Below are 24,711 nucleotides of genomic sequence, written 5' to 3'. Positions count from 1 at the left end.
CAAAGGTGCATGCTGACCATACCTTCTTAGTTGCAGCCTCGCTCCCCTTCCCTGAATCTCAATATCTCTTTGTTAGCCCACAATAATTGTGTTTGGGGCCTCATATCCGCTGTATCAGATTGGAGTTTGTACAAGGTAATTAGCAGAGGAAGGGAAGCCTCCACATCAGGAGGACAAATGCCCCCATGACATCATTGGGGCGGGTGCCCCCCCCCCCCCCCATCTTCTCCATCTCTGATTCTTCTTTCATGTCATTCAGTCTCCCAAGAAGGGCGAAAAGGGCAGAAGTGTAGCACCAAGTGAAAGTTGATGACATTGAAAAGGCCGTGGAGTGGGGATTAAGAGTGATGAAGAGGAAAAGTGGAGACAGTGTTTGAAAGTGATGTGAGATAAGATGGAGGGGCTGTGTTGTCACCGCAGGCTTGTAATCTCCAATCAGCTTTGACTAACAGACCAACACGAGGGGAAAGTTCTTGGCGTTAATGCAGCTCACCATTCAGTAGGGGCCGCCGCGTCCTGCTGGGAGTCAGGGTGGATGAGGGGAGGATTAACTGGCACTCTGGTGGAGAGAGATGAAGAGAATCAGATGGGGACCCCGCTGATGGTCACACCCTTTCTCACTCCATCCATTACCTTTGTTTGGTTTTTTTTTCATCAGTGAATCAAAGCACCTTATGCTTTTAATGGTGACTCCATCAAATTATTACATGTTGCCATTAAGGGTGGAGACACATGACAACAACAATCAAGAGGCAAGATGCAGTGAACATCATGCTCATGGATTTAAAGGCCACAATGTACCATAGGCTAACCGAGTAGGTCATATAAGTACCCCCTTTTCATAGGTATCTCAGGTCATGCCTGTCACGACGGAGTATTAAAATATATGACATTTTACGGGGAAAGCATGTAATAATAAGATAGATAGATACTTAATTAATCTCAGAGAGAAAGTCGTACACTTATGAGGAAAAATTCATTCATTCATTCATTTTCTACCGCTTATCCTCACAAGGGTCGCAGGGGGTGCCGGACCCCATCCCAGCTGTCTTCGGGCGAGAGGCGGGGCACACCCTGGACTGGTCGCCAGCCAATCACAGGGCACATATAGGCAAACAACCATTCACACTCACATTCATACCTATGGACAATTTGGAGTCGGCAATTAACCTAGCATGTTTTTGGAATGTGGGGGGAGAAAACCCATGCATGCACGGGAAGAACATGCAAACTCCACACAGAGATGACCAAGGGTGGAATTGAACTCGGGTCTCCTAGCTGTGAGGTCAGCACGCTAACCACTCGATATATATATGTATGTGTGTGTGTGTGTGTGCATATATATGAATATATATATATATATATATATATATATATATATATGTGTGTGTGTGTGTGTGTGTATGTGTGTAAATATATGTATATATTAAGAATAAGATATGCCTTTATTCGTCCCTCAGTGGGGAAATTTATATATATATATATATATATATATATATATATATATATATATAGTATATATGTGTGTGCTTTAGTAGCTTTACTGCCAGAACTAGTTTTGCATGTCTCACCTTTTTCCCCGTACGTGAAAACGTGGCACTTTTTCATCTCCTCAATCACATCTATGGAGGCTTCCACACCCTAAGGTAAGCCTGTTGAACAAGCACCTCACTGTGTGAAGGGCCGGGGGCGTGACTTCATTTGCCAACGTGTCGTACGTCACAGGCATGTGGTGCACGCCCTCTTGGGAAAGGACCGCTTAGTACTTCCGTTTTTTCCATTTGCTTTCAAAATAATATGTTTTCAAATACCCTGACGCAATTGAGAGTTGAACAATTGTTTAAGTCATTCAAAAAATATAATAAAACAAAAGTAAACATTCTATTTATATCGCATAGCAATGTTAAACCATCTTTACACTATCTCGTTTGAATTCTAAATAATGCGTTATATTATTTTGAAATTACATTAACAGGAAACCGGATTAAAATTGTATCATAACTCCGGTCGAAGGACCGGTCAACGTCGAACAGGAAGTAAAGTCATGCTCTGATAAAAGGGACCTACTGTCTTATACTGGATGAACAGGTCACTAAACCTTCATTTCTGCCTCACTCGATCTTCACATCACTTAGAGACTCGCCACGAAATTTGGTAAGTGTTTTTCGCATATGCCCCATTAAATAGGAGGACATTGTGTCATTGACAATTTGTTTAGGAAGTTTGAATGGTATCAGGGCTGGGAATCTGAAGGTACCTCACGATACTATAAGATTTGCGATACATGGCTTGAGATAATAGTAATAGTAATACGATCTCGAGGAAGCGAAAGGGTGAAACAAAAACAAACGGATAAAAAAAATAAATCAGAATTTATATTTTCCTGGGTACAAACAGCTACCATGCAAAAACAGCAATACTATTTTAGTGCAACATAACTGTAAATAGTGTCAAATGTATTAAGTAGAAACAGAAGAAGAACTACTTAGCATTTAAATAGAAAAATCAGGTAGACCTAAACATGTCTAAGAAATAAAAACTAAATCTCAGGATGAGAGCTACTTTTACAAAATGAGAAAGTACTCCTTTGTATCATTTATTTTCATAGATTATTTCAAGTAAAACAAAATGTTGTCCTGTATTTCAGAATGCATTTATTTAACTTTTTGTTGTCCCGGTCATATGCCATATATTTGTGAGACACATCTTACATACTACAAAGTCCTTACCCAGCTTTGTCTCACCTAACAATATAGTAGCAAAAGTGGGTCCACACTTGATTTTTACTGTGGTGGTGCATCTTTCTGCTCCTCCCTTGCGCTGCTCTTTGAGTTTTCTTCTTCTGTGACTTCAGTGGCAAGAAGTTCAGCCCACATTTCTGCCATTCCGATAAAGAACACTTTCTGGTAAAATGGAAAATACCCGAGATTTGCATCACTTCCTCCTTCCGCGTATTTTCATGATCTGATTTGTACAGTTGTCAGGCAGGTTTACTGTATTATGCCCTAATTATGCTTATGGCCCTTGTGGCTGTAACCATCAACTTTATCTTTTACAATGGACATGTTGCATCACTCCTAAAGATCATACAGACACCTTGTGCTTGAACACATGTCCTGGTTTCCCGGAGCTGCTTCAGAGTACACCCTGAGATCACTTGTGCAAACATCTAGTGGAGCATTGTAGATGTTTATGTTGCATTTTACATGTGCAGAAAAATGGCAGACAAGGTGCTGGTCACAGGTGGAGGAGGCTACGTTGGTAGTCATTGTGTGCTGGAACTGATTGAAGCAGGCTACAAACCCATTGTGGTTGATAACTTCAGCAATGCTATCAGAGGTAAGATGCTTAAGATGTGTTTCGTTTACAGCCAACATGCTCATATCCTTTAACAATCTGTGTGTGTGTGTGTTTTTGGATGAAGGACAAGGGGGTGTGCCAGAGAGTATACGCAGGATTGAAAAAATTCTGGATACCAACATTGAGTTCCATGAACTTGACCTACTGGACAGGGCCGCCTTGGATGCGATTTTTAAAAAGGTCTGCCTGTTCATGTACTATTTGTCTAATTATTCCGTAACTTGTAATGCAGAAGAAAATTACATTTGCAAAAAGAATTATTTTTCTTGTTTCAAGCATTTTAGCAAGTCAAACTTTCAGATTGGAAAATTAATTTGCTAATTTTAAAGGAAAACTGCACTTCATCCACATGAACGCATGTATCTTTCCCTTTTCTGTGCATTCTAACAAAAGAAAACGAGTTAGTATGAGCTAGCTAGCAATGCACATCATTGGGAGGCACCAATATAACTATGACGCACGCCCTCTCAAAAAAAAAAACTCTAACAACATTGTATCGTTTGATATACTACATGCTGTTATCATTGAAAACATGTAATACTTACAGTATCTTGTTGTGTTTTGATGTTTTCAAACCTCACCGAAACTTCTTTCCTTGGCAAATTGATTTCACATACTAGATCAGGAGCTTACGCTACTTCCGTCCACCACAGCAGCATAGAAACAACAATAACACTTAAAATGACCGCTCTCATTGGCATGGCTGTGTCTTCCAGCACATGACGTGTGCTCCAGTCCTCAGGTAGGAAATGCTGACGGCAAACGAGCATCTTGTTGGGTCTTGGTTGCAAAATTGAGAGCTAGATATTTACTCTTTGACGCTAAGACAAGCGGCTAGTGAAGTATCATGTTACTCCGCCAGGTATGTTGTTTTTCGTGTTAGCTGCTACAATAACGATATCGCTGTAACTATGTAAATGGGCACTGTTGGTGTCTTTTGTTAGGGCTTTAGCGTCAAAATAGGGATAGTAGCTCTCATGATGTGCATTGTTAGCCAGCTCATACTAACTCCTTTTCTCTCGGTGGAACACACAATGGAAAGGGAAATAAATGTGTGTGTAATGATGGGCAAAATTCCAAGAAAGTACAGTTTTCCTTCAAGATGTATTATCTGTGGTTTTAATGCACAGTAATTAAACTTGGTCTCACATAAAAAAACATTTTGTCAGTAAAAAAAAAAGAAGAATTTATGTGTGTCTATGCACATAATACACACACACATATCTGGACTGATCAACATTTCATTTATCATTTTACCATCTCAATCTCATGTGACTTGCAGCATTCTTTCAGTGCCGTGATGCATTTTGCTGGCCTCAAGGCTGTTGGAGAATCTGTGAAGCAGCCATTACGCTACTACAGGGTCAACCTCACCACCACTATGAATCTGCTGGAGGTCAGTTACAACCCAACTAAATTGTGATTCCAGTTTCTACCAATCTGTATTTATGTTTGCTCATGTCTGTTCATGTTGTGTTCAAATCAGCTCTAGCAGTACTTTCTGTGTGCAATGATTGTATGCAACTTCATGTGCCGCAGGTGATGCAGGCTCACGGGGTGCGCAATCTGGTTTTCAGCAGCTCGGCCACAGTTTACGGCGACCCCGAGCGTCTGCCCATCGATGAGCAGCACCCTGTAGGGGGCTGCACCAACCCCTATGGAAAGACCAAGTACTTCATAGAGGAGATAATCAAGGACCATTGCAAGGCTGAGAAGGTACTGACGTGTCTGAGGAGAGGCACTCTGATTTACATACCAATACCCTATAGAGTGTGTTTTACTGTTTGCTATGTGAGCAGGACTGGAATTCCGTGTTGCTGCGATATTTCAACCCCATCGGTGCTCATTCCTCTGGTCTCATTGGAGAAGATCCTCAGGGTATTCCCAACAACCTATTGCCATATGTCGCTCAGGTGCATGAACACAATTATTTAGCCTCTGTTGTCTGCTTAACTTTGGTGTAGAAAAGGAAATAAACTGCTGTGGTCACTCATTAGCATCTGGTCAAAAAATGGTGGCATTAACCTACCGTTCATTTTAATGCCTGATACAACTAAAGGTACATTTTTGGACACGTATAATCATGATAACAAAAAATAGCTCATAAGACTAAAAAAATGTACCTTTAGTCTTACCAGGCATTTAAATGAAGGAAAAACTGGAGAAACAAGGCTGGTCAAATTGTTTTTCTATGACTGTACCTCCTGCATGTACATGATTCAGCTGTGAAACTCATGCTTTTTACACTTGCTGCACTGTTATTTACAATGAACCTATCAGCGCTATTAATGCTGGCTCAGCAGTTTACACCTTACTGCTATTACAACATTGGTTCTGGGGTTTCTGTGTGTTGTGCATTATACTTAAAAGGGACAGATTATGCTTTTTTCTTCGGACCTAAAAATGTTAAAATGTTGTATTCCCGTGTTAGTCGATGCCAAAGTTTCTGATAATGAGGTTAGCATTTGAAAGTGAGCTGTGAAAGAAGTGAGGAATGGCTCTGAAGGCTCAGTTTCAGAGTTCTCTGAAACTTATTAACTTATTAACCCATGGACCCACATTTATACACGGTAAGTCAGGGGTCTCCAGCCAGTAGCGTCTAACCACTTTTTAATTAGCTCTCCAAAGGGTTTATTCATTTTGTTATCAACTTCTATTCCGACAAAATTAGAAATTGGGGTTCGGCAGTAGTCCAGAAGTCCTCAGAAACGCTTGGAAGTGTGACCAATCACAATGGCGTGGATGTGCCTGGACCATGGTTGGAATAAATTTAAAACAGCTGGAATAGGTGCAGATTATGGAAGATCTACAAATGTTTCATTGCGGGTTATTGTGTGTAGCTGTTCCATACAAGTCCACAACTCAATACAAAGGCCTGAAAAAATAGCATAATAAGTCCTGTTTAATAAATGACTGTGACTAAAGAGAGCAATGTTTTTCTTTCTTTCCACTTTCTCAAGCATTTATGGTCGTTGCAGAAAAGGATGCATGGTTTCTCATTGCTAAATGTCTTTCTTGTAGGTTGCTGTTGGGAGAAGGCAGTACCTCAGTGTATTTGGGAATGACTACGACACACTGGATGGGACAGGTAATGGAGGGGGGGTGTAGGTTTTGCTAGAAATATTTTTTATCTCTAATAAATCTTTTTCTGCAAGGTGTGCGAGATTACACTCATGTTGTCGATTTGGCAAAGGGACACATTGCAGCATTGAAGAAGCTGAAAGACAACTGTGGGTGCAAGGTAACACAATGAAAATTAGTATTAAATGAGATGAAATATTGTCCATCCATCCATTTATCCATCTATACCCTTTATCCTCACTGTGGTAGCGGGGGTATGCTGGAGTCTATCCCAGCTGACCTCGGGCGAGAGGTGGGGTACATTGTGTATTTGTATCTAATGTAAATAACTGACGCTGAGGGATATTAATTTGATCAGGTGTACATTTTAACTGCTTGTTCCACTTTTATCCTATAGATGGCAGTAATGCACAGTTCTAAATAGATTTATAGATAACTTTGTCATTTCAAGGGTTGACAAATTCTGTAGCGCTTTATGGGAAATAAAAACATGTTACATTAGATATTGTACATCAAATGACCATTGTCTTTGATAGGGCACACCGTCTATACTCGGATTTGATTGGATTGTGCAGGCATGCTGGTGAATGTGTATTCATGGCTATTTTTGTATGTACAGGTTTACAACCTAGGAACAGGAGTAGGCTACTCCGTCCTCCAGATGGTAAATGCTATGAAGAAGGCATCAGGGAAGGAAGTAAGTCACCACATTTGATTGACTACCTGATTGATTAATTGACCTCCAGCGGATACTACACTCCATGGGGGTTCCGTGAGTTGAAGGTGACATCTGGTCTCTCCGTAGGTTCCCTACAAGATTGTAGAACGTAGAGAAGGAGACGTAGCATCGTGCTACGCTGACCCTCGCCTGGCTGAGAAGGAGCTTGGTTGGAAGGCTAACTTTGAACTGGAAAGAATGTGTAATTGATCATACCCTCTTACTGCAAAAAGGTAGATTTTCAAAAGTAGAACACTTATTGATATTATTTTGTACCTGTTTGCATGTAGGTGAGGATCTGTGGCGCTGGCAGTCGATGAATCCTAACGGATTTTCCAAGGGGGCTTCCTGACACCACGGTCAAAGCATTCATTGGAACATGAAAAAAATCATTAAGGGAAATGCTTTATACTTGACTTTTTAAATACTTTATGGGGCAATGATCCATATTTGTTTACTAGCGGGTGTTATCAGTGGGTGTCTGAAATTTGTCTGAAATACCTTGCATGAGGTAGTAGAACAGAAACATTTATTTTAACTAAATCAACAAAAATTATGTTAATAGCAAAATATAAAAATATACTACACTGACACATCTCTATGATTATGATTATGATTAATAATTAAATGACTATAAACTTTTGAAATGGTTTATATTCTGATTTACTCTGTCCAGGAATGCAGTCCTGGGTTTACAACTTTTGTCGTTATGACGCAAATTACCTTAAAACTTAGTTTCCGTGCAAGCAGCTTGGTTTGTAAATACAAGAGTCATCCGAGAGCTAGTTGCATGCACACTAAGGAATGACATTAACCACACTCTCAGCCGCCCACCTCCCACCCTTTATCATGTCTCCCAAGCACAAGTCAGTCTCCTGAGGGTAGTGTGCCAAAGAAAAGGAAAGCCACCACCGTGGAAGTGAAACCACACATCATAAACATGCTCTGAAAGGGGGGAAAATGGCCGCAAGGCATGTCCAAGCTGCTTGAAGATGGTATCCTTGAACATGTTAAAGGATCTGTGTGTGAAATCAACAATAACATTCATTATTTTTTATTACTGTTTCATTCAATTAATATATGTCATCTTTATTACTGTATGTTACTGTGGATATAAGGTCCAATTTCCACTGATAAAAATCAATTTGCAACATATTCTAAGAACAAAACTCAACTGTTTTTGAGAGATTATGTGAGTGAATATTATGTCAAGTTAATATTAGCGGCAGGGTTTTTTTCATGATTTTTTTTATTTCAAATATTTGGTATGATTGAGTTGTATTTAAAGGCCACTATAAAGAAAAATCATCACTTTGGTTAAAATGAATGTGTTTTGTAGTTGGAGTTTTTTCTGTTGAGGATCACTACAGCAGATTTAAGAAATCTATGGTTTTAATGACTATCGCAATTATGTTAAAAGTCATTCAAGACATAAACAAAAGTTTGAAGACATTATTAAAAAGCATTCATCTGCAAGAACCTAAGCGGGGCGCTGGGGCTTTAAATGGCTGTTTGCACCCTCGGGCACCCAGTTAATAAAACACCCACGTCAGCACAGCACTCCGTCTCTCTCGCCGGGTTTCGGTCTTTAGGGCTGAGCAGGAAGTGGCTGACTGTGGACCCTGGACGAGAGGAAAAGGCAAGAAAAAAAACAGGAAATTAAAAAATGGACATGGTGACGGATGTGGGGACGAATCGGCTCTATCGGGCGTCGGGTGAATCCAACCACCAGTGAGTATGGATGGGTTTTGTCGCGGGGATTAGGCGAGGGGCGTAAGCGGGTCCTGGCGATTCCTCGTGCCGGGAGAGAGTCGATGCGTTCGGGCAAGAGAAGAAAATCCTCCCCGCTGCTCGTTGTGCTCCGGACCTCCAGCGAGAAGTGTGACTGTGGAGGGGAGGGGGGATCCACTTGGATAAAAAAACGGGTGTTTCGCCACGTCTAACCTTTAGGTGCGTGTACGGCGAATATTTCTCCATTAGGTATCACTAGAATGTGTTCGGAAATGTCTTTTTTCCATTGTGTGCTGGCCGGAGCCTGAAGTGGGCGTCGCTCCAGGACACAGGGCTGCTCTGGTACGCCGCTGCCCGCTTTACCCTCACAGGACTGCCGTGCTCCTACGGCGCTCTGCCGTTGAACCGGGATTAGAAATATACATTTTACATTTATTTAGCTATTCGGGACGCCGTGGTGCTATGCGGGCGGGTGGTTATACCGGTCTGTCAGACTTTATCGCATCATTATAAATGAATGCGCGTCGAAGTCGACATGAGGATGGGAAAATAGGTTACTGTAAAATAATATATATACATACAGTATATATATATATATATATGAATGTGGTTTATTTTAAGATGACTGGTCATAATATTTCATTCTATCATATTAGAGTCTTGTGTGTTTGAAGCATTGGATTTTCAATGTGTTTCGCATCTCCAATAAGGGTGAATACACGGATTTGTCACCCGAAGCTCCTTGCCTGGTGTGTCGGGTGTAGCCCTGTTGATGACGGCTTGTGATTGACGGCCATTGGAGCCAATAGTAGTGGAGGATTAGCTATAGTAGGCGGAGCTTGGGCAGCTTTGTGAGTGTGGACAACAGTAAGGTAAAATTATACTTATTTTTTTAGTGGCATACTTGAATTAAAACGTTTAGCGTTCACATATACATTTAAATATTCAACCTATGAGGCGATATATAATATAAATATAAATCTTGATGACATACTGAGTTGTATTTCTGATATTTTGCCCCTCTCATGTCTATAAGTATCAGTACAAATTGCACGCACCATCCAGCTGGAGCCTATTCCAGCTGATGTGGGGCAAGTGGCTGGTTCACACCTTGAAAGAGCAACAGTCCATTACCAGGAACTTACCAATGACCGTCACAATAGCACTATCCATCCAGTCAATGTAGTACACAAATTCATAATTTGGCATTGACACTGAAAAGGTGATAGTTGTACTATATTTTCAGCATCCTTGTTTTTGAATGCAAATTCCTGTTTTTGACTTTGAATTATTTTATTTTATTTTTTTGGAGTAGAACGAGTTCTACTGTTTCAGCAGAGTTTTCCCAGATTATGTGGAAAAAGAAGGCTCTGGCGCCATAAAAGTGTACAAGATGCATACACATGAAGTCATTGGCTTGTTGAATGATTAATGAGACGGAGAATTAATGAGGCTGAAATTGTTATGCATTTTTTTGTGTCCTGCAGGCAGCCTCAGAGATGGTTCAACACGGCCGACATCACAGTGGCTCACCAGACCAGCCTACTGAAGCAGCTCAACCAACAGAGGCGTCAGGAGCTCTTCTGTGACTGCAATGTGCTGGTGGAGGGCCACCTCTTCAGGGCCCACCGCAACGTCCTGTTCGCCAGCAGCGGCTACTTCCGTATGCTGCTCTCCCAGGGCTCCGACGGCATGTCGGACTCTGTGAACGCCACGTTTGACGTCTTCAGCCCTGAGACGTTCACTGTCATCCTGGATTTCATTTACTCAGGCCAGCTGGACCTCTCCAGTCACAACGTGATTGAGGTGATGTCCGCAGCCAGTTACCTGCAGATGAACAATGTCATCAACTACTGCAAGAATTTCATAAAATCCTCTCTAGACATCAGTGCAAAAGATGAGGACAGCGATCGCTGCCACAGCTTGTCGGAGACCTGCAGCTTTACCAGCGGAGCTGGAGAGGAGACCGGAGAGCAGCAACAGCAGCAGCATGCAGACTCACGTTCTGTCAGTCCACCGCCAGCACTTTGGACCAGGGATAGCTCCAGATCCCAGTCTAGCTACATGGGGAAGGACTTGGAGCAAGACATTTCAGCATTGAAGACTAACCCCAGCAGTCCTGCCAATGAGCTCAACACAGACATAGAGGACCCACAGGACCCGTTGTACACATTGCCAGTGTCTGAGCGGCGGCGTTCCAGAGGTGCGAGTAAAAGAAAGGCGGCCAACAGCAACCGCTCCAACCAGAATGAAGACCTGGACATCCAGGAGGCGAGAACACAAAAGGCAGAGAAGGCAGAGGAGCTTTATAACAATTTACCACCGATTGTGGGTGTTATTGGACACTTTAACAAAGGTGAGCAGATACATAGAAATAAACAAACCATACCAGGGACTGACTAACACTTCCACTTCCTTTTTCTTTACAGAGTCCAACCCCATCATGCGCTTCAAATGCCCCTTCTGCACACACACGGTGAAGAGGAAGGCGGACCTGAAGCGTCACTTGCGCTGTCACACGGGCGAGAGGCCGTATCCCTGCCAGGCCTGCAATAAGCGCTTCACACGCCTGGAGCACCTACGCAGCCACTTTGAGACAGTATGTATGAATTGTTATAATGTTTGTATGTACACGATATGGACAAAGGAATTGGAGCAGCTACAGTAGCAAAAATGCATCACAATTTGGAATTGGTCCCTTTATAAGAAGCATAAGACGTCATTAATAATGGACTAAAGGGGCATATTTAGTCATTTGGGTGCCTAAGGTAAACCTAGTCATCACATTTGTCCATATGTTTGTATTCAAGTTCAAAGTTCAAAAACACTTTATTTATCCCCGAGTGGCAATTTAAAGGACACAGAGAGCAGCATATGGAATAAAAATGTAGAAAGCAGACAAGAGCAGACTATACTGAACACACATGTACCTAAGAGAATAAATAGTAATTAAATAATTTCATTCATTCATTTTCTACCGCTTTTCCTCACGAGGGTCACGGAGCCTATCCCAGCTATCTTCGGGCGTGAGGCGGGGTACACCCTGGACTAGTCGCCAGCCAATCACAAGGCACATATAGACAAGCAACCATTCATACTCACATTCATACCTATGGAGTCGCCAATTAACCTAGCATGTTTTTGGAATGTGGGAGGAAACCGGAGTACCCGGAGAAAACCCACGCATGCACGAGGAGAACATGCAAACTCCACACAGAGATAGCCGAGGGTGGAATTGAGCCCTGGTCTCCTAGCTGTGAGGTCTGCGTGCAAACCACTAGACCGCCGTGCCGCCCGTAATTAAATAACTTTAAAAAAGTATAGCAAGCTAAAGGGAGGTTGTGCGAAATCTGGATAGGGAGGGGGTCCAAGTTCAGAAGCCGGACGGCTGTAGAGACAAAGGAAGCCCTCCTCCTTTGTGTTCTACATCGTGGGCATCTTAGTCTCCGACCCGATGGAAGCCACTCAAACACGGGGTGTAGCGCGTGGGATGGGTCCTGTAGAATCCTGTATGCAGTCCGGGTTATTTGTTGATCACAGTGTAATAGAAAGAGCTCTTCACAGGATGGCCAATGATTTTGGAACAAACTTTTGAAATACTGGTTAAACGAGTCCGGTCTTGTAGATGCAGTGAATTAAACCATGAAATGAATGAAAAGGTCAAAATGTTCTCAATAAAAGCATAATAGAAGGTCAGAAGGTTCACTCCAAAGGAACTCAGCTTCCTCAACATGTACTGTATATATACATTCATGATCAATAGATCTGATTCCTCACATCTTATTACCAGATTCATCAAGCCAGGAAGCTGGTGTGCAGAAAGTGTAAGTGTCCGGTGACGGAAGAGACGGGGCACGTGGTGTGTGAGGGTACAAGACGCTTCCGCATGTGCTCCACATGCATCCAGGAAGTAGGCTGCGACAGTATGCCCATGGACACTCTGGAAGGAACCAACGAGGAGCCGGCTCTGTTGTTGGGCGTGGACGGTGAGGAGGAGGAGAGTAACAGGGCCTGGATGGCTACAGATGACGACGACCTGGCAGAGGACTCGGGGGCTGACCTCATCATTCAACAAGTGGATGACAGCGATGAGGAGCTGCAGTGATATTGGACCAAAGTGTGTGTGTGTGTTTGCTTTGGAGTGTGTGTGCGCAGAGGCATGTGCAAATATTGACTGTGGGTGAGCATGTTCAAGCCATACCTGAGAATGTATGCGTTAAATATGTCATCCCTTAAATATACTGACAGTCAATAGAAGCGTTGAGGTAGAAATGTATGCATATTTCTACTTGTAGGAGGGTTGTAATACTACTTTGTGGATTTATTCTTGACTTAGTGCTCGGGTAGTCGATTTAATATTGCAGAACTGCACCAAAATACACATTAAGTCTGCATTATTTGAGGATTGGTTTTGGAGGCCTATATAAAGGCCAGTATTGTTAGTGCAGTGAACAGCTATCACATGAATGTCTCCGTGAACTGCTACAATGGAGGACAGTTTGAGCTACAGTGACATAGCCCGGCATACGGGCTGTTCCCAACCCACGAACAAAACCTGGCACGAACGCCATAACACGACAGGTTCTGTTGACGCTAGACCGCGTCCATGGTGAGAGAGAGTGACAATTCCCGACAAGGATGGCTGCGGGACAGGTTGTTCCTGCACGGGAAAACACCCGGCAGGAACAACAACCGGATCAACGGCCAACGCTGTATTGACTGTTCTGACTTTTTGTTTGGCAGCTGCCATTTTCTTTTCAATTTTTTGTATTGAAATCATTCTTGAAACATTAGATTTTTGTTTCTCGATGCCAATATGACTCAAAAAAAAAATGACTCAAGTTAGGTTTATTTATCACAAAAGAGTCTCAAAGGGCTTTAAAGGCTGACAACAATCGACGCCATCCCCGGATCTGAACCCCCATCCGGGCAGGGAAAATCTCAAAACCCTATTTGGGGGAAAACAAGGAACCTTGAGAAGTTTCAAAGTTTCTATTGACTGTCAGTGTATATACCTTTATTATACAGTATGGATTTACTATCTTATTACCCTGTAAGCTTAATAACTGGCTGATCACTATTTAAAAGAGATTGTTTTGTACTTTTGTGACAAGCTCCTTTGTTAAGTCTTATCACGCATATGCAGTATCCAAAGCATGCATCCTAAGTGTTTTCTTTGCTTTGTATAAGTGTTATAATATGACATGAGTTTATATAATGACTTTTCAACACAGTCAGCTTTGGTAAAGGTTGGCACTTGAGCAAGACAAAATAAGAAGGAATGAATAATGGAGGACTCAATGATTTTCATTTTCTACCCATGTCTTGCTCATTTTGTTCACTTAAATATGCACTATGATGTACAGCCAATTATAATTTATTTATCTTTTTTTTTACCTTTGAACACATTAAAGCTATTTTTTTAGACTTCAATGAGTAGCAGTGTCATCCTGAATAATTGTGTTTTTATTGGCCTATTCTAAACAAAATTATTACAGAGTTAACGCGATAGCATACGTAGTAATCTACACATTGTGATAGAGTGCGGAAGTGTAGACAATGTCAATGTATTGACCGCTAGATGGCGTCGTTCGCCACTCATTTCGTTGATCGGAACCGGAGACGAAGAGGTAGTGACGTCAGACACGACCCTGAGCCAACATGGCGGCCGTGTTACGATTTGTCAACAAAAATGCTTTTGGCTCGGCAGCAATGGGACAGCAATACTTGTCATTGAGCTGTGCAGCAAAGGTTTGAAATTGACTTTTTGGCATTACTTAACTTCCGCCAAGTTAAATAAATCACGTTCAGTGAGCAAAGTCAATCGTTGCTAGCCTTAACCTAAAGTATTGTGTGTGTAGGCTGGTGCCAGAGCAGGTCAGACGCTCCCGCAGAAAGTGAAAATTGTGGAGGTTGGACCCAGAGATGGTCTTCAGAATGAAAAGGTACCTTATAATGCATTTTTGTCATGTTTCAAAGTGGGTGTAATGTTCTTGTAAGGGGTTTTCATCCACTTCAATCTTATTTCACATTATCCTTGTTAGACTATCGTCCCAACAGAGACAAAAATCCATTTGATAGATTTGTTGTCAGAGTCTGGGCTGTCAGTTGTAGAAGCCACCAGCTTTGTATCACCCAAGTGGGTTCCACAGGTGAGTATCTTCTCGCTCTGTGATTGACATGCAAAATAGTACCACTGCAATAATCCCACCCATGAAAGTGAGCATAATTGGTTTCTGTGTTGATGTTTTCTCCATTCAAGATGGCAGACCAGGTGGAGGTAATGAAGGGGATTTGTAGGAAACCTGGCGTGTCTTACCCCGTCCTCACCCCCAACCTCAAGGGTTTCCAGGCTGCTGTGGGTATCAAACTTTAGTCCAGATCACCTCCTTTTATGTTATAATGATCTTTCCACGTTCTGGCGTCATGCAGGTGAAGGCAGGAGCCTCGGAGGTCGCCATATTTGGTGCTGCATCGGAGCTGTTCAGTAAAAAGAACATCAACTGCTCAGTGGATGAGAGTTTGCAGCGCTTTGGTGAAGTCATGGAAGCTGCTAAAGAGGCAGGAGTGCCAGTAAGAGGGTAAGATGATTTTGTGATATTGACATATTTTCTTTATGAACACACATGCTTTTTTTTCACCCTATAGCTACGTGTCCTGCGTTCTTGGCTGCCCGTATGAAGGCAAGGTCGCACCAGCCAAAGTTGCACATGTGAGTACTTTCAGGCAGACCTGCCAACATTTAATTAAAATATTCATGTTTTCTTTTAAATTGCATATTTATATAGTATTAGATGTGATGCCACATTACATTATTACATCCAGCCATATTCTCTGTTCAGGTGGCCAAGTGTTTGTACTCCATGGGCTGCTATGAGATTTCCCTCGGCGACACGATCGGTGTTGGCAATCCAGGTAGCATGCAGGAAATGCTGGAGGCGGTGAGCCGAGAAGTGCCAGTTGATGCCCTGGCGGTGCACTGCCATGACACGTACGGCCAGGCCCTGGCTAATATCCTTATAGCCTTGCAGGTCTGTGTTACTTACACTGGAAATGGAACATCTCAATATATGTTCATATAACATGGATACAGGTGACACGGCGGTCGAGTGGTTAGCGCGCAGACCTCACAGCTAGGAGACCAGGGTTCAATTCCACCCTCGGCCACCCTCTGTGTGGAGTTTGTTCTCCCCGTGCATGCGTGGGTTTTCTCCGGGTACTCCGGTTTCCTCCCACATTCCAAAAACATGCTAGTTTAATTGGCGGCTCCAAATTGTCCATAGGTATGAATGTGGGTTGAGTGTGAATGGTTGTTTGCCTATATGTGCCCTGTGATTGGCTGGCGACCAGTCCAGGGTGTACCCCGCCTCTCGCCCGAAGACAGCTGGGATAGGCTCCAGCACCCCCCGCGACCCTCGTGAGGAAAAAGCGGTAGAAAATGAATGAATGAATGAATGAATGAACGAACATGGGTACACCTGTACATTCCAAATGAGCTCTTTCAAAATGCAGCCTTTGCAAATATAAAAATGCATGTATTAGTAATATGATTATCTTTATTATTTAGTTTCATTTTGTTTACAGATGGGAGTCAGTGTGGTGGACTCTTCAATAGCTGGACTGGGAGGTTGCCCGTATGCACAAGGAGCTTCGGGGAATGTTGCAACTGAGGATGTTGTCTACATGCTTCATGGACTTGGAATTCAAACTGTAAGCAGGCCCACTTTGTTGATATCATAGTGCAGCAGTTTCCTCTGGTTGTTGACTCAGAAAGCCAGGCACGTCCTAATGTGCTTTGTGGGTCTTTGGAAAAGTCAGCAATCATTTTACATTCATTCATTTTATATGCCGCTTATGCTCACTGGGCTCACAGGGGTATGCTGGAACCTATCTCAGCTGACCTTGAATGAGAGACTCTGGACTGTTGGTCAGCCAATCACAGGGCACATATAGACAAACAACCATTTACACTCATATTCATACCTATGGACAATTTGGAGCAGCGGTGACCATTACGTCAATTGCATAAATGTCATTATGACATCATTCAGACGTCCCTCCTGATTCGCTGTGTAGTAAAGTATAGTATTTAGTATAAGGATGCTGAAAAAGCACCCCTGAGTTTCATGTACAGCATACATAAATACATGTATACATAAACTACTATATATATATATATTTCAATGTGTATAGTAGGAGGTAGATCTTTGGGACTTATTTTAAAAGTAGGTGGCAGGCAAAAGAAGCATGACCTAATTTAGAGTCTCCAATTAACCTAACATGGTTATTTTTGGAATGTGGGAGGGTTTGAATCCCTGTTTGGATAGACTCCAGCTCACCTATGACTCTAATGAGGATTCACGGTATAGAAAACAGATGGACAGATATCATGATTGAATTGTATAAAACACATTTGATTCGATAATTGTATTATTTTAACTTTAAAGTATGTGCTTCTTCCAAGGGAGTGGACCTCTCCAAATTAATGGATGCAGGAACTTTCATCTGTCGAAGCCTCAACAGGAAGACCGGTTCTAAAGTGGCACAGGCCACCTGCAAACTGTAGGAAAGAACCGAACCAAACCGTGAGGCACCTAATGAGCACAGTCCAACCAGAAACCATCAGATGTTCTTTTCTTCCTGGTCACACACATCGGTTACTACTTCCAAGTTGCCAGTGTACTGTATGATGGTGTAGATGGAACAGTGCCTTAAAGAGAGTACAGGCTTTCTTCTGTGGTCGTCTTGCTACTAACGTGACTTTATAGGCACGCCAGCTAAATGTGAAAAGACACAAGTGTTGTTTGATGATCCTTTTGTGTGCAGTAATTACGATATTTTCTGTTAGTTCAGCTGGCTAGTTAGTTTTAAAGCGCTCTGTATATTTCTTTTTTTAAACGCCATCCATATACTGTATATAATGTTGTACATAATTGAAATAAAGACTTTAATAAGGGTGTCACAAGACAAGACCAGATGGTGCATGTGATTAGGTCCACAAGAATGAGACAAGAAGAGATTTTAAGATTAATTTTAGGAAAATTACGACAAAATATGAATGGGTTATTTATTTAACCAAGTCACAAAACAATGTAGGTGTTTTTTGAAATTTTTTTAAGCTAAACAACATTATTGTCAACATTTTTCAGACCACATAAATATTATATTCTAACAATAAATATAATAATGCAAGATTTTCTTTAATATATCATCTTTCACTCTATAAAGTTGTGGAATTGGTATTTATGACATTTTCTCATGCTGTTATATTAGTTATTACTATAAGCAGTTTAGCTTTCTGGTTCTATTTCTAGTTACATTATGGCTTTTCCGTCTGTTTTTATACTTTTTCTGGGTTCTTTGTTTATTTTATTCCTTCAGTGAGCCATGTTCCACAAATGGCCCGTGTGCTACTTTTTGGACACCCACGCATCTGCAAGCCAGTCTGTCTTGGTTTTGCCAGGAAGGACGATACTTGCGTATAATCAGAAATGCGGTCACGGATATTCCAAGCAAGAAACACTTCCAGACTTTCACTTTTGATTCGTTCCTCTCCTCGCTAAATAAAGCAACAGTGTCTAAATTTATGAAGTTAATTAGTGATTGTCAAGTTGGCACTCAATCCAAACATGTACATGTTTTGATCAGACAAATCTTAAGCAACTTTGATCAAACATAGAATTACTACAGCTTCTGCTTGTTGACAGCTGTCCCCACTGGAACATTTGACGACAGAAAAAACACGTCATTCACTGACGCTGGGAACTCCGAGGTATGTTGGATTGCAAGGTCTATAGTGTGCGTTAAACACTTAATGTGCAGTTTCAAGCCATACACACTACCACTTCCATGTTACTAAATTCACATTCATATTAGCCTCGCCATAGTTCACAATTTCAATGGCTTCTTTCCTGTTTGCAATTCCAATTGATTTCTACAGTTTGTTAAGGAAGTGATTGTGAGTAAACAGTTTTCCTTTTTCCTGCCACGCCTCATAGGAACCTGTCTGACAGGCAGACTGAGATTCTTACTGTGGAACTGGGACATATGTACTGCTAAAAATGTCCAAAATAATTCATCAGGTTGCGGGAGGAGTGTGAAGTGTCATAATGTGATGTCTGTAACTAGACCAGAGACATTAGTTCAATAAATTTAATATGTATAAAAAATAAACAAGTGACAAAATACATATAGTACAATTCTAAGGGGACACTGATATCAGTCCATTATCCCTGCAGCGTTATCCCACTCAGCACTGAACAGCAGCACTCCGTTTTCCTGATTTTAAATCAACAGCGGTCTCGGAAGGAGTCGAGGTTGTGTACAAAAAAGCTGAAACACTAATGACAACTTATGCACAATAAGAGGCAGGCGATGTACTTTGTCACCTGTATAGGTCCAGTCATGGTAAAAAAAAAAAACACTGAAAAACAAGTTTGGGGCCAGTTGGCATACTTTTAAGGACAGTTCATCGCCATAGTTGTGTGTCCACATTCCAGAATCATTACCACTCTTCAGTAAGCTGGGCCCTGCTTGAAGGCGTCATCGTCACATCAACATGGGAATGTTTCAAAATGAAGTAGAAAAGCTTGATGAAATGTACAGCTGAATACACCTGTCATACCTCCCTGTCTTATCACAATGTGTCGCCTCACAATAAACAGCAAGAACAATGCAAGAATGTGTGAGTGAGCGGCACTGAAAAGCCACGGAGACCATTGTGTTCCAGAAGAATCCCACGTTACAGTAGAAGATATCAACTTGCTGTAGCCGATGTGTATTGAAGATGATGACTTGCAAAGTTCACGAGTCTTGAGGTGTGGACACGGTGGCACTCAGTGACTCAACTTTCCACACGCACTACGGATTGGCTCGTAGTTGTGAATGTGTGTACCGAATGAGTCATAGTCCAAAGCACTGCTCATGGTTTTTCATCTTCAGATCTCCTTTGGTTTGGCTCAGTAAGGAAGAGTCAAATCTGGAGCTGAGGCCCGAATCTTCTCCTCGAGCTTCAGCTTGGAAAGCCTGTAGTCTGGTTTGTTTGCCGATTTGAACGACGGAGGCTTATCCTTGAGGTCCATCTTGGAAGGAGGCTGGACGCAGTTGTTGAAGGTTTTGTCCTTGTGTCTGTCATCTGGCGGCGCAAGGTTCCTCTGGCTGCGACGGATGTGTTTGTTTGCACTTCTTACAATTCGCTTAGCGATGAGGTAAATGATCTCGCAGATGTTGAGCACGATGCAGAGTGCAGAGGCCCCCACCATGAAGTAGGTGAAGACTTTCTTCTCAGTGGGGTGGCCGATGTAGCAGTCCACTATGTTGGGGCAAGGAAACACCTTGCACTTAACCAGCCTGGGGAGGTAAAAGCTATCGTAGATGTAGTGGAGGATGTAGAGGAAGGTGGCTTCGATACCCGTCTTGACAAAAAGACTGATGAGGTACGTCCACCACAAGCCGCCGTGCTTCTTTCCCGTGTTGTTATATAGCTTAGCGCTCTCGCCGTGCTTCGCTTGGTGTTTGCGTTCACGGTCTTCACGGTAGGCAACGTGCATCACCACCATGAAGGACGGGCAGGTGATGAAGATGAGCTGAAGGGCCCACAGACGAATGTGCGAGATGGGGAAGAAATGGTCGTAGCAGACGTTGGCGCAGCCGGGCTGCTTGGTGTTGCAGTCAAAGTCCTTCTGCTCGTCGCCCCACACACGCTCCGCCGCAACCACGTACACCATCACCCTGAAGACGAACACCACAGAGAGCCATACTCGGCCAAAGGCTGTGGAGTACTTGTTGACCCCGCTTAGGAGGGCTTGGAAGGTCTTCCAGTCCATGTCTGTGACTGGCGGAGGTCAGATGGCTTCTTTTAAGGCTTAAAATGAAAGGAGAGGACATGTTTTTCAAATTTGATCCAGATGTTGTCATAATTCTCACATTTACCATACATCAACACAACAAGGCCAGACTAGTAGAACCCAGACTGATGATATTCTATCATTTGACCCCATGGATTGTCTTTTGTTGCCACATTAAAGTACACCATACTACATAAAGTACATTTTGCCATTTGTCTGTGATTTTCCACTAGTAAAACTAGTAAAACATCTACTTTTGCATAACAAAGAGTTCTTGTTAGCATAACATAAGGTACATTTAATGGTAGATTTGATTCATATATGTAAAACTATCAGGGTTTACTCCATACTATTTATGTACATAATTAATTTCATGCTCATCTATGTTATTTGTTTATAGATATACACTATTTTGTATAATTGATACTTTTCATGCTGAAAAATATGAACTTACACTCATAGTTCATATGTAACCAATAATTGTATACAGTAAGTACATTTCGTCATATTTTGCCACCAAACAGTAGATTCGACTAAAAAGAAGAGGACGCCATAGAAAACACCCCATTTACACACAAGCTTATCTATCACCGTTCTTGACGTGTTCGATTCCACTTCACGACTTCAATCATATAAATAAGTATAAACATGACTGAAAGTGACATATTACGTTTGAGAAGGTTTCCACTTAGCCGAAAGTTGAATTTACAAACTGCACCCAAACGCACCAGAGGAGATTGAGGTTCTCATCTTACCAAGAAAAAGGAAACTAAAAGTGTTGGTCCATTTTAACTCAAGATGACGACCGGGGTCCGATCATCCCGTCATTCTTTTTGGAAATCCTTCGGAGCCGCTAAAAAGGCTTGAGAAATGTGGATGTGTGTGTTGGGGGGGGGGGGGGGGGTGTGGTTAGAATCCAACAAGAAAAAGAGCAGACGTTCCTCCCTTCTTTGCATGTCTCATGCCAGGAGTGGTCGATACTGGTAATTGTGGTATCGAACCGATACCAAGTAAATACTAATACCATTTTTTTTGCCATGATTATTTTGTCATGATTATAATAAGAACTACAAAATTCCTGCTGAACCTCAGGCCGCCGAGCAATGCCTTGCGTACATTTCATGAGGAATTTAGCAAAAAAAACCTAACATGCTAACTGTTAGCATGCTAGCATCTAGCGAGATGGCGCTCTATAGCGAAAGCGTCAAGGTGGTCCTACATTATCCCTGCATCATGCCATGTATGTATTAGTCTTTAGACGTGAGGAATACAGCTAAAATGTTAGCATGCTAACTGTTAGCAAAAGTGCAGAGACAGCATTCCTACGTCATGACGACTATCAGGCCTTTAAACAGGAGTAAAATAGCCAAAATTCTAACATGTGCTAGCAATTAGCATGCTAGCACCTAGCACCCAGAGGAACATTACTGACACCTAGTGGCCAGTTTGTGAAGGCTTCTGAATGCCTTATAATGGATTTATATATTTTTTTTAATTTATCAATTTTTACCAAATGATTAATTTAGAGCAATAATATCTAAAAATAAAAAAGTGCATATTATTTCACAAACAATAAGCCATAGCCAATCATAAAACAGTGATCATTAAATGTTATAGAAAAATCATGGTAAAGTGAAGCCTTGAACCACAAAGTGGCAAAGGAAGACTGTATTTTTATTTAACAATATATAAATATAAAACAAAATCATCTAACTAATTCATTATTCCCTTTTATTATGTACAATTGTCGCTGCAAAAGAATGTCAACACTTTTTGTCAATAGAAAATATGGATACCACGGTTGGAGCGATCTGTCGTTGGTATCAATACTATCGATGTCCGTATCGACCGCCCACTCCAACCGTCTCACACAAACCTTTTTTACATGACAAGTCACACTTCCAATGCTTGAAAAGAATCAAAACTGTGTAAAACTATTCCAAGTCAGTACCTAAACTCACCTTTCCTTCTTGCGTGTCTTTTCAAGGTACGCCTAGCGCGTTTGCCCAGTGACTATGCTTTGTAAGTAATGTTTTGTGCTCCCTGTTACCAGGAACCAAAGTGTTCTTTTGTTCCAACTTGTTTCCACATGCCTCATAGATGGTGAGACAGACACACCCTCCACTCAATACATGCATGAACCAACATTTCAACATATTGTGTTCCTGGTGAATGTCTGGGCGTGCGTCATTTCAGCCGAAAAACTCATGATGATACCATATCATCACGCTATTTTATTTGTATTGCAAAACAGCCATTGTATGGTGATCAATATACACCCATTGGACACAAAATGTATTACTGCAAGCAGGGGCGGGCTTACCTTTAGCACCCAGAGATTTCAAGGAGCCCCCAAAACTGGTTATTAATGCTGATTGGTCCTAATTGGTCACTTCAGTGTATGTCGGTCATGAATAACCCGATGTTAAAGGTCAATTATGAACATTAGTATCATTAGTAATCTGTTGTTTTGGTTCCGGATACTTGAAGTGTGATACTGTAATCATGTGATGTTACTTCAACTGAATGTATTAATAATATTTCACAATGCATGTTTCTAATCTTCTCACATTATTGATTGAAAACCTGAATGAAAAGCAGGTTTGGCCGTCTCTGCTGGGCCCCTCCAGCCGCATCCGCTGCCTTCTGAACAGCAGATGCAGCCGACTCACTCTTCTATGCCCTCGGCATCCCGGAGAGGAAACAAAATGCCAGAACTCGTCCGTCAGCTTGGCACTACTGCTGAAATCAGTGTGCGCACGTGAGTTGTGAGCACTCATTGGACAGTTGAACTGGGGAAGTTGTAAGAATGACGTACACCCATCACTATTATCATTATTATATTTTGCTGTAAATTGCCATTTAATATGACTGGGATCATTATTGAATCTTCACTCATTGTGGGAACATGCCTGTACATTTTCACCTTTGGGAAAGGTACAACGTTACTTTGGAATAAAGTAAATACTCCTGGGAGTTGTACAAGTTTAGAGAGTAGCTTGAGGCACAGAGAGGAAGTCCTATTGCAAGGTTTTCTCATTCAACCGACTACAGGGTGTTAAAAGGTCATTATTAAATGATACATTTCATATGTTTGTGAAAAAAACATATTTTAATAAAGCTGAGAGTCATATGTTGACTGATTTATTTTATATCCATTGTGGTGGTGTTTTTCAGGCAAAATAAGAAACAATCAAAAGTTTGAACACACCTCTTTTATATACATCCTACAGTAGATCAATGGTAAAAAAAAAAAAACAATCAAGGATTAAACCCTCCTGCTCGCTCTCCTTTCATTTCAGATCAACATTTCCTATAACACTGATTCTTGTAATTATTAGATCTCGAAAATGGTGTTGCATCTCACAGCAACTACGGTGCGTTCAAGGACTGTCGAACAAAGTGTGACAGCTCATCACTCGACAAAAAAACATTAGCTCTCAATCATTCATTCATTCACCACGTATCCTCATGAGGGTCGCGGGGTGGGAGGGGGGTGCTGGAACCTATCCCAGCTGTCTTTGGGGGTGAGAGGCGGAGTACACCCTGGACTGGTCGCCAGCCAATCACAGGGCACATATAGACAAACAACCATTCACACTCACATTCATACCTATGAACAATTTGGAGTTGCCAATTAACCTAGAGATGGCCGAGGGTGGAATTGAACTCGGGTCTCCTACCTGTGAGGTCTGTGTGCTAACCACTTGACCACCGTGTAGCCTAGCTGTCAATCATTACAACATAAAGTACAGTACATGTATGCTGTATATTTTATCTGTATTATCACATATTTATACCTTGTTACAAATTTAGGGTGAATGAGGATGTCTATTTTCAGATAAGTAAAAATAATTTTTTGAACAAAAACGAGTCATATTTTGCAAATAACGCTGGCCCCTGACAAGACATGAACCAATGGTGTTTACAGACAAGGTTGAGACTGCACATGCTGAGAGGCAAAAAAGTCCAATA

At 41.8% G+C, this 24,711-nt stretch overlaps 4 protein-coding genes across 5 annotated transcripts; 3 read left to right on the top strand and 1 right to left on the bottom strand.

Moving 5' to 3' along the window:
* Positions 1-1,994: 1,994 nt before the first annotated feature.
* Positions 1,995-7,801, top strand: gale (UDP-galactose-4-epimerase). The gene is made up of 11 exons (XM_058091260.1): positions 1,995-2,154; positions 3,215-3,339; positions 3,425-3,540; positions 4,643-4,756; positions 4,900-5,076; positions 5,160-5,273; positions 6,382-6,448; positions 6,516-6,601; positions 7,061-7,138; positions 7,247-7,361; positions 7,450-7,801. The coding sequence occupies exons 2-11, from the start codon at positions 3,219-3,221 to the stop codon at positions 7,509-7,511; spliced, it is 1,050 nt and encodes a 349-aa protein (XP_057947243.1). The 5' UTR covers positions 1,995-2,154; positions 3,215-3,218; the 3' UTR covers positions 7,512-7,801.
* An 831-nt stretch (positions 7,802-8,632) lies between these two features.
* zbtb8a (zinc finger and BTB domain containing 8A) lies at positions 8,633-14,289 on the top strand. 2 transcript variants are annotated; one of them, XM_058091258.1, is made up of 4 exons: positions 8,633-8,890; positions 10,378-11,246; positions 11,320-11,489; positions 12,681-14,289. In XM_058091258.1, the coding sequence occupies exons 1-4, from the start codon at positions 8,826-8,828 to the stop codon at positions 12,993-12,995; spliced, it is 1,419 nt and encodes a 472-aa protein (XP_057947241.1). In that variant the 5' UTR covers positions 8,633-8,825; the 3' UTR covers positions 12,996-14,289. The 2 variants fall into 2 exon arrangements, with proteins under 2 accessions (XP_057947241.1, XP_057947242.1); XM_058091259.1 differs by lacking the exon at positions 8,633-8,890 and adding an exon at positions 8,908-9,109.
* Positions 14,290-14,494: 205 nt separating this feature from the next.
* Positions 14,495-17,947, top strand: hmgcl (3-hydroxy-3-methylglutaryl-CoA lyase). The gene is made up of 9 exons (XM_058090536.1): positions 14,495-14,641; positions 14,752-14,835; positions 14,935-15,042; positions 15,153-15,248; positions 15,323-15,471; positions 15,539-15,602; positions 15,733-15,921; positions 16,475-16,600; positions 17,355-17,947. Exons 1-9 carry the CDS (start codon positions 14,552-14,554, stop codon positions 17,454-17,456), a joined length of 1,008 nt encoding a protein of 335 aa, XP_057946519.1. The 5' UTR covers positions 14,495-14,551; the 3' UTR covers positions 17,457-17,947.
* A 1,090-nt stretch (positions 17,948-19,037) lies between these two features.
* gjb3 (gap junction protein beta 3) lies at positions 19,038-22,761 on the bottom strand. The gene is made up of 3 exons (XM_058090387.1): positions 22,698-22,761; positions 21,492-21,589; positions 19,038-20,753 (listed from the first exon to the last, which is right to left on the bottom strand). Exon 3 carries the CDS (start codon positions 20,713-20,715, stop codon positions 19,849-19,851), a length of 867 nt encoding a protein of 288 aa, XP_057946370.1. The 5' UTR covers positions 20,716-20,753; positions 21,492-21,589; positions 22,698-22,761; the 3' UTR covers positions 19,038-19,848.
* Positions 22,762-24,711: the final 1,950 nt, after the last annotated feature.

Source organism: Doryrhamphus excisus, chromosome 13, assembly GCF_030265055.1.
Source record: "Doryrhamphus excisus isolate RoL2022-K1 chromosome 13, RoL_Dexc_1.0, whole genome shotgun sequence".
Classification (NCBI taxonomy): Eukaryota; Metazoa; Chordata; class Actinopteri; order Syngnathiformes; family Syngnathidae; genus Doryrhamphus; species Doryrhamphus excisus.
Note: the sequence above shows the minus strand (reverse complement) of the source record. Positions and strands in the feature narration are given on the sequence as shown.